The 14588-nt window shown below is 41.1% G+C and overlaps 2 protein-coding genes across 4 annotated transcripts in view; one reads left to right on the top strand and one right to left on the bottom strand.

Annotated features, from left to right (window-relative positions):
- Positions 1-14588, top strand: part of DDX4 (DEAD-box helicase 4) — a 96061-nt gene that overhangs the window by 23922 nt on the left and 57551 nt on the right. The window lies entirely within an intron of this gene.
- Positions 1-14588, bottom strand: part of SLC38A9 (solute carrier family 38 member 9) — a 46015-nt gene that overhangs the window by 5958 nt on the left and 25469 nt on the right. For all 3 annotated transcript variants that reach the window (XM_071731594.1, XM_071731595.1, XM_071731596.1), the window contains 2 exons: positions 8625-8738; positions 7174-7322 (listed from right to left, as the gene is read on the bottom strand). In XM_071731594.1, the coding sequence (XP_071587695.1) occupies positions 7174-7322; positions 8625-8738 (263 nt within the window). The remainder of the gene's footprint in view (positions 1-7173; positions 7323-8624; positions 8739-14588) is intronic.

Consider the following 14588-nt stretch of genomic DNA (forward strand, 5'->3'; position numbering starts at 1 on the left):
GAAGGGAGGACAGTCTTTAAGGAAAGTGATTTTTGTCAATCAGCTTATTTAACCTCTCAGAGCAAGAAGAATGTTAAAAAGTTTTTAAAACTCATCAGATTAGTGCATTTATGCATGGTATATAATTAACCAAGGGAATTCTCTGTCATAAATATCACTGTAGCCAAGAATCAGTAACATGAAAAAGAAAGTTAGCTTTCTGCACATGTAAGAAGGTCCAGAGCCATGTAAGAAACAGAAAATCAACCATGTCGCTGGTCCTAAGTCACCCATTAAATAATACCACTGCAAACATAACTTACTTTAGAACAGAAAGTACTTTGCCAATACAGAAAATTTTGGCCTTCGTTGCCACAGCAGGGAGAGTTCCTTGGGGTTTGTCTCAGAATGCAACTTACTGTGTTTAGTCTGTGCACCAGCATACATTTTGCAAAGTGAAAGCAGAAATTACAAGGCCTTCTCTTTTCGAGGCGGAAGGCTTTGTGATATCTCTCAGAAGACTGCTGTGCCCAGAATGTCTACATACGTATTTCTTTTTCGCAGAGACACAGGTGATACATAAGAGTAAGAAGGACTCATATATAGAAGCAGGGGGCCTTCTGCTCTGCTTCTTTATTGTGTGAGGACAAAGGACAGTGCTCATTTCCTTTGTGCTTCGGACAAGCAAGCTGTGACTGTTCAGATGATCCCCCATGCGAAACCAGAGAGAGGAAGAAGTTACATATCATCTGCTTAAACTTTTAAATTTGGAGAGAATGAGATGCTTCACCAGATTGCAGGTTAAAAGGATACACACTAGGGAAAAAGCAGAGCAAAGCATTTTAAGTGAAAAAATAGCACTACAAAGTATCTAAAAAGTGTGGGACAGAAGACATAGGGACCTATGACTTGTCCAATCTTCTGACAGGAAAAGCTTCCCAGAAGCTGTGTAAATGATTCCTCATTATAATCCAGTTATAATCCATGGCCTAACAGCAGAAATCAGGATATGAAACAGGATATTGCTTTTGGTAGAAATCCACAGAGTCATCTGGGTTGGAAAGGACCTCTGAGATCATCAAGTCCAACCCTTAATCCACCACCACTGTGGTTACCAGACCATGGCACTGAGTGCCACATCAGTCTCTTCTTAAAAACCTCCAGGGACAGAGAATCCACCACCTCCCTGGGCACCCTATTCCAACGTCTGATCACCCTCTCTGTAAATAATTTTTTCCTAATATCTCACCTAAACCTCCCCTGACAGAGCTTAAGTCATGCCCTTCTCTTACTGGTAGCTACTTGGGAGAAGAGACTGACCCCCCCTGGCTCCAGCTTCCTTTCAGGGAGTTGTAGAGAGTGATGAGGTCTCCCCTGAGCTGCCTCTTCTCCAGACTGAACAGCCCCAGCTCCCTCAGCCCTTCCTCACAGGACTTGTGATGGATCCCTTCACAGCCTCCTTGCTCTTCTCTGGACCTGCTCCAGCACCTCAATCTTCTTCCTGAACTGAGGGGCCCAGAACTGGACACAGGACTCAAGCTGTGGCCTCACTAGCGCTGAGTACAGGCAAAGAATCCCTTCCCTGGACCTACTGGCCACGCTGCTCCCGGTACAGGCCAGGATGCCATTGGCTTTCTTGGCTACCTGGGCACACTGCTGGCTCATGTTCAGCTTCCTGTCAATCCAGACTCCCAGGTCCCTTTCTGCCTGGCTGCTCTCCAACCTGTCCCCAGCCTGGAGCTCCCCATGGGGTTGTTGTGGCCAAAGTGCAGGACCCAGCACTTGGCCTTGTTGAACCTCATCCCATTGGAATCAGCCCAACTCTCCCGTTTGTCCAGGTCCCTCTGCAGAGCCCTCCTGCCTTCCAGCTGATCCACACTCCCCCCCAGCTTAGTGTCATCTGCAAATTTGCTGATGATGGACTCAATCCCCTCATCTAAATCATCAATGAAGATATTAAACAGAACTGGGCCCAACACTGATCCTTGGGAGACACCACTAGTGACCGGCCGCCAACTGGATGCAGCCCCGTTCAGCACCACTCTCTGGGCCTGGCCCTCCAGCCAGTTCCTAACCCAGCGCAGGGTGCCCCTGTCCAAGCTGTGGGCTGACAGCTTTTCCAGGAGAATACTGTGGGAGACGGTGTCAAAACCTTTGCTGAAATCCAGGGAGACTCCATCCACAGCCTTCCCCTCATCCACTATCCCCAGCACCTGATGATAAAAGGAGATCAGGTTGGTCAGACAGGACCTGCCCTTCCTAGCCCCATGCTGGCTGGGTCTGATCTCCTGTCCATCCTGCAGGTGCTGTGTGACTGCCCCCAGGATGATCTGCTCCATAACCCTGCCAGGCACTGAGGTCAGGCTGACAGGCCTGGAGTTTCCTGGGTCCTCCTTTCATCCCTTTTTGTGGATTGGTGACATTTGCCAACTACCAATCACTTGGGACCTCCCCAGTGAGCCAGGACTGTTGGTAAATGATGGAGAGCAGCTTGGTGAGTTCTTCTGCCAGCTCCCTCATCACCCTGGGGTGGGTCCCATCTGGTCCCATAGGCTTGTGAGGATCCAAGTGGCTCAGTGGGTCACTAACTGTTCCCTCCAGGATTACAATGGGGCCACTTAGCTTCTTATTTCTTTCTACAAGCCCCAGAAGTCAGATGTCCTCAGGACACCCTGTCTTATTTTTGAAAACTGAAGTAAAGAAAGTGTGAAATAATTCAGCCTTTTCCTCATCTTTGGTAACTATGTTTCCCCCCATGTCCAACAAAGAACAGAGGTTTTCCCCGCCCCTCCTTTTGCTGTTATCCTTACTTTTTGTTATCCTTAATGAAGTGGCAAGATTAAGTTCAAATCATGCCTTCATCTCTTGAATTTTCTTTCTACATGACCTAACTATATTCCTAAACTCTTCCCGAGCAGCCAGCCCTTTTTACCATAGACTGTAAGCCCTCTTTTTAACCTTAATTTCCTCCAATATCCCTGTTCAGACACACTGGTTGTCTTCCCCTCTGGTTTGCCTTTGGGCACACAGGGACAGACTGCTCCTGTGCTCCTTGAAGTACGTCCATTCCTCCCAGAGCCCTTCGTATTCAAGGGCTGTTTCCCAGGGTATACTGAATCAGTCTTCTGAAAAGGCCAAAATCTGCCTTCCGAAAGTCCAGCGTAGAGATTTTATTGATGGCCCTCCTTGCATCCCTGAGTATTGAAAACTATTATTTCATGATCACTATGTCCCAGACGGCCTCCGACCACTACATCTCCCACCAGTCCCTCCTTGTTTGTAAACAGAAGGTCTAGTGGGCTCATTTACCAGCTGGAGTAGGAAATTATCCTCTATATGCTCTAGGAATCTCCTAGACTGCCTCTTCTCTGCTGTGTAGACTTCCCAGCAAACATTCGGCAGGTTAAAGTCACCCACAAGAACAAGGACTGGAGATTTTGAGACAGCTGCTAACTGTTTGTAGAATAATTCATCACTCTCATCAACCTGGTTGGGTAGTCTGTAACAGACTCCCATGAGGATGTCAGCTTTATTGGCCTTCCTCCTGATTTTGATCCACAGACACTCAACCTTATTGTTACCGACCACAAGTCTGACAGAGTCAAGAGACTCTCTGACATAGACCCCCCACTCCACCTCTCCTACCGTGTATGTCCCTTCTGAAGAGCTTGTAGCCATCCGTGGCAGCACTCCAATCATGTGAGCCATCCCACCACGTTTCTGTGATGGTGAATACATCACTGCTTTCCTGTTGCATGATGGCTTCCAGCTCCTCTAGTTTGTTTCCCATACTGCTTGTATTGGTGTTCATGTACTTCAGCTGAGCTGCTGATTTCACTCTTAACCCAAGCTTTCCACCCTTTGGCTCATCTCTGGAGAGCCTGGTTTCAATCCCCTCCCCCTTCAAACCTAGTTTAAAGCCCTCCTGATCAGCCCTGCCAACTTACAGGCTGTGGTCCTTTGCCCCTGCTAGACTGATGAAGCCCATATGGTTAGAGGATATGAGGTACCATGGAATTTGCCCCATGGTCAAAGAACCCAAAACCCTGCTGCTGACACCAGTCCCTAAGCCACATCATTAGAGGGATGGAGGAGAACACAACTTGGGCTCCTGATCCCATCAGCAGTTGCCCCAAGCCCTTATAGTCTCTCTTGATTGAATGGGTGCTTCTTATTACATCACCACTACCCACCTGAAAGACCAGAAGCACTCACAAGGTTGTAAAGCTTACTTGCAACATCCTTAAGCCAGGCACCAGGGAAAATAAAAAAAATTCTAGAAGGCATAGTTGGCACGAAATTGCCTTGGACTACACCAGTTGTCAAGACTGAGACCTATAAAACATCAAATACATTGGTGCTTCATCACAGTCAGTGACAGACAAATAGTAAAGGAAAAGGAATTAAAGAAAAGAATCAAACTGGTCTGATCATACAGTCATTGCTAGGAAATAAAAATTATCTGTCAGCCCTGTAAGCATGTGTGTAATCAAGCTATTCAATCAAGAGCCAGATTTAAGATGCCTCCATCCAGAATTCTAAATGCTCCAGCTAACAACTTAATGGTTAACTCCACCTACAGCAGCAACAGTTATGCATATCAGCAAAAAACTGCTCGCATGAAGAAGCCTGGCTTTTAATATCAAGGAGCTTTCATTTCATGTGAAACCTGAAGTACATCCACGTGAAGCAACCCAGAACTTACAAATGAAGATAGGATTATTTTTTTTTAAAATAGAAATAATTGGACAGTTAAAGCCAGAAGGTAAATTTGTAAAATTCTCTCAGCTGCAAAGGATTCTTCATATAGCAAGGATGCACCTGTGGAAATCCATATGATTTAGCACCTTGAATCACAGGGTTCATGAGGCTAGGCTGCCAACAGAGATCCTCAAATACACTATCAGTATGAATTCAGCACACTACCCAATTTGCAGCCAAACAGATATACCACCAGTGTAAAACACAATTCCTGCTTTCACAACCTAAAAGTAACAGTAGGAAAAGGTAAAAAAAAACCCAACCATAAATGTACAGAATACAAGATTTTAAAACATGGGGTTCAGTTGTCTTTTAAAATTCTCCTGGAAGAACACTAGTGAACCCCACTTCCTGATCATCTCTTTTTCTCCTGCCCCATCCTTTTGGTTTGTTATTTACATTTAAATTTTCTCCAGTCAAATGAGAAATATATATGTATAATATATATGTATATATACCTTATGCATATATCTAAGAGCAAAAGTTAAGTCTCACTCTTCTTACTGCCCAAGAACAGTTAGCCCTGGACACTGAAGATTTCTATAAAAGAAGCCAAGTATGTAAAACTATTAGTAGAGTGCTTGTTTTCCGCCAAAAAAGACACAGGACAATATTTTCAGGTAGGTTTTTCAGGGTGGATCAACATCCCTACTGCAACATTACTTTATGTCAGTAATAGCTACTTCTTTATATTTGCAAAATGTTTCCCCACAAAAGCAGCTCTAGGAAAAAAAAGAGAGTATCAAGATTCTTCACAGAAAGGTGATATAGAACGTGCTACTAAAGGACCTTCATCAGCTTTAGCTACTGTTGAGAACCAGTCATCACAAGACATATTTCACAATCAGTGAATCTTAGTAGTAAATCTTAACTATCCTCCCAGAGGCAGGACTGGTTGCCAGTCAGTTCCCATTGCACAGTGAAATCTAAGAGCTGACCTTACCAGTTGTAAATGCAGAGTAGTTAGCTGGGTGATTTTTATGCTATATTTTTGATATCTGGGATACTACAGAGGGACGCACTGCCAGCCATCTGATAGGTACTAACTTATCACAATAGGCTGCAGTAATTTAAGTGGCTTCTGAGAAACTGTTTTTGATTTCTCAGAAACTTTTTATACTTCCCTGTGAGTCAAACAAACAAACCAAAAAAACAACGAAAAAACCAATCCAAAACAAAAAAACACAGAAAACAAAGTGAGTGAAGCTACCCACAGGGCATCCCAGAGACAAGAAACAAGTACTTGCATCATCACATTTGTCATACTATGAAGGCTTAAAACATCAAGGTGGAATTAAAACCTGAGAAGACACTGATACAAAACTGTAGGTGCTAGGAGAGGGCATGAGGGAAATTAAAACCATTCTGGTGAGGGAGTAACTGGAGGGAAGAGATAGGAAGCAGCACATCCACATAATGTAAAGGACATGGCTGTTTCTCAGAGGCTGTGAAATCCATGTTTAGCACTAAAATCAATGGCCTTGTTTCCAACAGTAGCTCACAGCAGTTCCTAAAAATCTCTCAAATGCTGAACTGTGTACAATTTAGCATCACAAAAATAGGCAGTGCCTAATTTTAAGCATCTGATTTCTAGACCTTCTCATGCCTATTTCAGTACTTAGAAGAAACCTGAAACTTGGAACAATGTCTTCCCAGACCTGAATGTTACTACTGATGCCATAGAGGAAATACACATGACTTCAAGGGATCTTTTTTTCCTTTCCTCCATCAGCAGTAATTCACAATGTAAAAAAAGAAAGTCAGAAATAAATACCAGCTTCTCAGCTGTGCCAAATTCAGACAATTGTCCAAATATACATGTCCTGTTTTATTTTAAGAAAAAACAAAACTAAAATAAAAGTGAAATCTGAATCAGCTCTTCCCATGCATGTACAAAAGCAGGGGTGTGGCTCATCTCTGAAATTAGTATGTGAAAAGCTATTTTTATAAGCAGGGCAGCAGCCTAAATAACACAGTTAACAACTCAGCTATTAGCTCTGTTTGAAAACGGATGATTAAATTATGCACAATTAAAACACATGTGGGCAAAAGATTAATACCAAGAGATACGTCCTTCACATCTGTCCTTAAAGACTACCTGATAAAATGCTTCTGAACTGAATAATATTTTTGTCCACTACAACTTTTCTTTTGCCATATAAATGCATAATGCAAAGCAACCGTGTTGACAAAACTCTGCTGTTTCTTGTAAAAATGAAGAGCTCCTCTGCCAAGCTGTAGTAGACCTGATCTACAGGCAACAGTTATTTTGCATGTACATTCATCCCCTCACTGTACAAACACTGTGAAATTAGCTTTTGAAATGCATCTAATGCAGCAAAGGAAAACCCCCCAGAACGCAGCCACATTTATAAGAACAAAAGGCCAGTTGAGCAAAGTGGCCAAGCTCTTGTCAAGGAGTAGACTTCTTACCTTGGATAAGCATTTCCAAAAAAGTGTCGTAAAAACTGAACTCGTGCCAGATAGCCCAAAAGTGGGTATACAGTCATCATCTGGAACAGCAGGAATACTCTTGCTATGAATGACATGATGTCATCACTGGGAAAGTTATCTAGAAAATTCTAAACATAGAAATAATATTATACTTCTCAATGGTGGCTTGACTACATATATCTGCTTATTTCTAATAACTATGTAGGAGAGGCAAAGAGACAAAAGCCAAGCAACTATAATTGATAAATTAACTCTATAACATGAAATAGCCTCTCCCTCTTTTACAGTTGCCTTGCTACCAAATACTAGCATTGATGTCAGCTTAGATGTAAGCATTAAAGATGGAGTTATTTTCTACTCTCGTGAAAAAACTCAAATAATCAAGGCTGTGGAAAGTTCACCTGATTATTTAGGGAGATGGATTCATGTGCTCCCATTACCTGTCATATCATATCTAGATATTTAAAACAGTTATTTAGCCAATAAAACTGGATCAAAAACGACAAAGGGATCACATACTACAAGTGGGAACCTCCAAAAAAAGTATTCTAAGACTTAATTATCATGGAAATATACAAATGGCTTAGTAAGCACTTAAGATAATTTTAAAAAAAAAACAAATGGGAAGAAAACCACTTGTTTATTTAACTGTCACCTATTATTTAACTGTTGATTAAACCTCATGAAGCTATTTCAAATGGTTCAAAAAAGAGTATCATGGTTAAACAACGGTACCCGTTCTACCAAGAGGAAGCACTTAAATGCTGCTTTCTTGCTAAATATTATGCAACAGATAAGGAACATCTGGCATATAATGGTCACCAGCTGATAGCTCCTATCTCTGAAGTAATTCAGGGTGTGGGAATCAGCCTTGCCTGTAAAAAGGTAAGAGTTTAGTAGCCTTCACAGGGTGTTTCATGTGGTGCTAATATCTGAAGAACTTCTGGCAAGGCTCACCATAGTGTTAGACTCCAAATCTACATGTAGCAAAGTATCTATCTAAAAAATGCTTGCATCTGCATTACATTTCTTTTTCTGGAGTACCTGGAACTAGTCCCAGTGAAGTGCACTGCACACACAACTAATTGTAGACATAATACTTTTCAGGATTAAAGAAGCTAAAACATTAAAACCTTGACTATTCACTTGTTCATTTTGGTCCTTTCTTCATCACTTTCACAGAGTATTTATTAAATGTTTGGTTTTCACAGAACTACTGGTAATCAGACACGAATACAAATGAAGTAATGTAGTGTTACTCATCTGCTTGTGGTAATGCCCATGAGGTGTTAGCCAATTGACCAGAGTCAAGGACAGAGGTGATGTGTCTGCCAGGGTGATTCATAAAACAAGATCAATGGCAGGTCTTTTTTTAAAGGATATTTATTAAAAGATAATAGACAAATACATACCACAATAAAATATCTCACCTGTTCAATACATTCTTTGGATAGTGGTGGAGAAGGAAAAGATGCAAAAATTATCACTCCAATGTACAGATATGTTAATCCCACCAGGAAGTATGCAATGGAGAGGTCTCTCACCTTAGGGAAAATAAAATCTCATTTTGGCCAGCACTGATACACCAAAACAGGCAAAATAAAAACCTAATGAGGAGATTTCTATTGCATTTATTATGGTTACTTCTATATTTTTTACTGTTCTATGTTTATTACTACTATGTTTGAATTTTTACTTTTACTTTCTATTACTTGAACTGGGATTTCAAATCTGACCCTGGATCAGATCAGAAAGCTGCAAGAAGGCACCCTAAGGTGGAACTACACAAGTATTAAGTATCTTATCTATCTAGAGAAAATGCACAAAGAAACAGATGTGACACTAGGTGTAGCATGTAATTGCTGGATGCACAAACCTACTGCAGTTATTAAAATAAACAAACAAACAAACAAGAAATCTTTACTTTCTTCTATTCACCTACTGCTACTAAGAGCCCTGGGACACAAGGACATTTGTGGAAGACAGAAAGCCCATCAATGTTGCATGCTAAACCTCATCAGACAAAATCTTGCAAGTAAAAGACATCAGCCTACCCAACTGCGGATTTGATAGAAAGGACATTTTTTAAAAAGCTGCTTTGAAACCTAGGAGGATGAGCCATACGCACTAGCTCCAAACCAGAAGCTAACACATCAGGCTTCTCTCTGAATGGCATGATAATTGAAGACATAGCTAAATACACCTTTTAATAAAAAGAGCAAATAAACCACAAATAAAACAGAAAGCCAGTCACAGAGATACATATGTGCTTTAACTTTAGCACTGTATTTCATAATGACTCTATAATTTAAAATTGTATATCCACTTTATTACTGAATTACTGTAAATACACCAGGTAAGTGAACAAAACAACAGCCAAAGATTTTTAGGGGAGTGTTGAAGCTAGGGTCATAAACCGTATTTTAGCTATATATTACATGTACCTAAATATGGATTAACCTTAACTTCAATGCTCACTACTGAAAATTATCACTGTATCAGGTATCTGATACATAATGAGATTGTCAACTACACAAAAATAATGAAGTTTTTAGTGGTATTTGGTAGTGGAAAAGAAGCAGCAAATCTATTAAAGTTCTTTATGGAATTGCAGAATCCACATACACATCAGAGTGACCTCACAGCAATGTACTTTGTGAGCTATTCTTCTACATCAATTCTTAGAGCAAATGGTTAATACTAATAGTCAGATTCTTAGCAGATTACTTATAATGCCTCAATACGTGACTCTATTTTCATGTGAGTAGGAAGTAAGTCTTACTAGCTCAGGCACAGCACCAGATTATTTGGACTGTAGGGCTTCAAGGCTGGGATCATAATCATGGCCTCCAGCAGGCTCACTGAGAGTGGCAAAAGCTTACACAAATCTGTGGATGGAAATGTCTCCCTAAGTGTGTCTGTACATTATCTCCTTGACAAAAGGTTATCATATACCTTTCTGAAGTATTCCAAGGGCAGATAGTCCCTGAGGAAGGTATAAAAGGCTAGATTACAAGTTTCAAGCAAAGTTCAGAAGGAAGCCAGGCTATAGAGAGGAAGCTGGAATATCTTGCTCATTTTGCTAGTGCTTTTGAGGTAAAAGACTGATGTCTTTTTCCTATCAGCCTGCAAGAGGCCAATGAGATCTCTCATTAGACAACAATACACTGTTGACATCTACCCCAGGGAGGCCCTCATGACACCAGCAGCTCCAAACTTCTAGCCAGAACCTCTTCCTCCTAACCCATTAAATGCAAGCCAGAAGATGCTTCTCTAGTCTCCAGTCTCCTTGCACTGGTCACTGAATAAGGTCTATCCACCTCCATCAGAGGCTGAGTAATATAATTTTCTTCAAAATATTCCCAGAATTCCACCTCAGTGACATGAGAAGATGTACAGGATTTTAGATAAAAGCTTACTCTTCAAAAGTACCAGTGCCCATCCTAAAAAGTGATTTTAGGAATATTAAATTAGATCATCTAGATTTTTTACAGGTATTTATGAGAAACAACTGTAAAACTACTTCTGAGAGAAAGAGAGAGAAAGAGAGTTTCCTGTTCAAGACAGTGTTCTGATTCTGGACAGGGCCCAATGCAGGATGGTGGGTTGGTGAAGGACAAAACCAAAATGGGATCTTAAGTATTGCTTATATATCCCCAAATTCCTTCTATTCCAGGTAGATGTTTCACTGCTTCTTTGTTGGCCCAAGGAGAAGGGGAACGAGTTTTTACAGCTTTCCTCCCCAGGAGGAGATCTGCCATTAGTATCAGTCAGTTTCCCATTATCAGCAGGAGGCTGGAGGTGTCGCACTCAGTTCAGAGACAGAACAGGAAATGGGGCAAGAGAGAGAAAATCACCTGTCCTGGATCCAAGCAGTTGATTAGATTCCCCGAGCCCACTAATGCAGCTCCTCTTTTTCTAGGCCTGTTTTGCTTAGTAAGTGTGGTTGAGACATACCTGATTGAACAACGGGTGCAAACCTTGTCCACTTGGCTCTTCAATCCTTATCCCTACCAGACTCTAGGCCATACGCAGACCCTATCTGTCTCCTTCCTTTTCAGCAATCCCTTTGGAGATGCTAATGAGGATTTGGATAGAGGGGGTTTGCAAATGTGACTTGGCACTGGCTCCCAACAGAGCAGCCTAAGACAGTCTAATGGAGGGGGTTTCTCCATCCAGTCCCTTCAGCATGGGTCCACCTTTCAAGCCAGTTGAGGTCACTCTGGATGGCATCTCTTCCCTCCAGTGTGTCAACCACACCACACATCTTGGTGTTACTGGCAAACTTGCTGAGGGTTCACTCAGTCCCTCTGTCTCTGTCACCAAAAAAGATGTTAAATATCTCTAATTGTAAACATTGTTAAGACATCAAGATTGCTAAAAAAATCTGTGTGGCATTTTCTAAAGTATAATGAAGAGATGTTTAATGAACTCATACCAAGATTATCTAGGGGATGAAAAGTACAATTCATGATAAAGATGTCTTATGCAGGTCTCAAATATGAGGGATACTGAGAAACCCTCACAAAACCTAACCCTACAATAAAATTTATGATGACTTCATGCACAAGATCAGCTGGAATCAGTAATGTATTTGTTCAGCACATTTATATACTTTCCTGAATGTTATTGACTAGGTAGTATTCAACTACTTACTTTTGCTATTTTACCTGATAAAAGAAATACCACATTTGAGAAGTTGTATGAGCTATTTGACACTGCGGTCATGAACAGCATGGTGTCATAAAAGTGCCTGTTTTTTATAAGAACACCTTAAAGATAGTCTATATCCAATATATTTTATAGCATTCATATAACTTCTTTAAGCAACGCTGTGGAAACATAGTCTCAGTCCACAGCAAATGATGTAAATTCCTGATTAGTGTGCTGAAACCTAACTTCTGTGAGCACAGCTGCACTTGTGAGATAATTAGGCAAGATGTTCCTACAATTACTAATGCTTTAATCTGTACTGAAACTAAGTGCTAAGATAATTTTGATAATGGATTTCATAGCATGCAAAACAACAGACCCCTTTTTTCAGGAGCTGTCGCCATACAAAGAATCCCCAGATTTCGATTTCTGTAAAAAGAAAGAAAACCTGAAAGCCTGAATCATCCATCACTCCCTTGCAAACGTCTGCTTTTGCACATAAGGTAACTATCGTTGTACAAATGTATGTATCTGTGCATATAGCAGGAACATCTTTTGATTATTGATAACTACTGGAGACAGGGGTTTACACCCTGAAGACCGTCACTATAAATAGTGTTTAGACAGCATAATTCTAGATAAAACCAAAGGGGACATATGGAGAGAGATAATAGGACTGATTTAAAATAACAGAGCTGTAATCGATCTGTCTATTTTAAATTTTGTATTTCTATTGTTCTATTCAGAAAGACAACACTAGAGAAGCCTGCCTAAGATTATAGAATATGGCAATCCTTACACCTAGATTTTATAATCTAAGATTCAAATGTAGAGAAAATGGTTGAAAGGAGGAAGCACTTGGGGGACTGGAGTGGAAAGGAAGTATCAAAGATAAAATGCAGGTCATGGTCCATAAGGATCACAGTTTGCCATCTGCCAAGCCCTTTCAAGTCTACCAGAACTAAGAGGCAGATCCAGAGGTGGAACTTAGAGAACTGATGTTAGCTTCTCTGGTCAGATGCAGAGAAGAACACGTAAAAGTGCCTCTGGAAGAAGAGAAAACTGGGTGACTTAGGCTGCCAGCAGCAGCAGACTGAAGGTCCATTAACAAAAGGATGGGTCTGATAAATCAGATACAGCTAACAGAGAAAATTCTGAAAGTGCACATGCAGTACAGGACAGGACACAGGATCTGTGAAGGACCTGTGGCTCTACAGATACTCGTTAAGTGTTGCTGAAAAGAGCAGGTCACTTTCAGGCTTTGTTTTACCTGTTGCATGTCATTGAGAAAAAATTTCTTTTTTTCCTCAGTACCACATTGAAATCTAGGTTATAGAGTTGCTCCTTGTATGGAGAAGCCTGTATCAGTGCTTAATAATTATTACTATAGTAATCTTTCTATGATCTCATTCCAGGTAGGTCACTTCTCAGAAGAGAGATGCTGCCACTGTAATATCTCAACAGGACTCTGATTCACATAATAAACCAGACTTCACCTTTTCAAGCATCAAGGGCACTTGAATACATTTAATAGGATGAAAAAGAAGTTCTTCACCACTATGTATAATGCTCTAAATAATTTTGGCTGGAAAGAGAAACCTATGGTACAGCAAGGTCAGCAGAAGGAGGTTAGGAGACAGTACATCAAGACTGTAAATCATGATCTGGGCTTGTGCAGTATTTTCAGTTCCTCAGGGAACCACACCAGATGTCAATCGGGAAAAAAGAAAACAAACAAAAAACCCAAAAAATCAACTTTTTGTGGCTGTGTTAGTTTTCTATGAAACAGTTTCCAACCTAGTTGATTTTGCAGTGCACAAATTCTGATAATAAGGGGACAGCAGTGGCAGATGGGAACAAGGAACTCAACTTTGAACTGCAGACTAAGAAACCTGCACACAGGACTCCTCCAGACTGTGCTGCTGACATTTGGCTTACTTAAGTGCAGTGCTCTTCTCACACCCACACCACTGTACTGGAATAGCAGGCAGAGGAATCCTCCCCTGGCCTCCCCTGGCCATGTGTTTGAGCTCTGGGAAGCAATACAGGCCTGTGACCAGAATGGAAGCTGCCATTGGTTCGAACTTCTGATTCCATAAAAGGAATGTTATTGTTTCTCTTACTTTTCTTCCACCTCCCTCAGCAGCTGTTCCTATGACGGCTAGTTCCAGCAAGTTTCGTTCAAAACTAAGCAGTACTTTTCTGTGTCTTTTCACAGAACTCTGATGGAAGTGACATGTTAACAGGTGAGTCCCTAAAAAAGCAAAATATCCATTCTAATCCCCATGAGATACTGATAGGAGAGAACCTCTTGATGTAAATACAATGGAAAAAATACTTTCAACACCATGACTTATGATAGAAGTTAGACTCCTATACATATGGAAACTTCCCACTTAGTCAAGCAGTTTAGTGAAATAATCACAAAACAGCTCTTCAAGAGCACCACTGCTTCATTAACATTTGCAAAGAACTTGGAATCCTGAGTGAAAGGCTCCTGTAGAGCTACAGAAGAAGAAACCTGAGGCCAAATAAAACTCCTAGATGAAATATGAATAGATTTTGTTTCCTATTACAGATCTTTCCTGCCATACCAGGTGGTGCTCTTTCCATGCAATTTGAACACTCCACTGGAATGCAAGCTTGTGATCCATGGTAGGCCTAAGCAGGAAATTTAAGCCCCAGGGAGGGCATTCAGAAAAGCTGAATCAAATGCTTGTCCTCCTTAGCACAGGAAAAGA

This window comes from Heliangelus exortis, chromosome Z (assembly GCF_036169615.1).
Source record: "Heliangelus exortis chromosome Z, bHelExo1.hap1, whole genome shotgun sequence".
NCBI lineage: Eukaryota > Metazoa > Chordata > Aves > Apodiformes > Trochilidae > Heliangelus > Heliangelus exortis.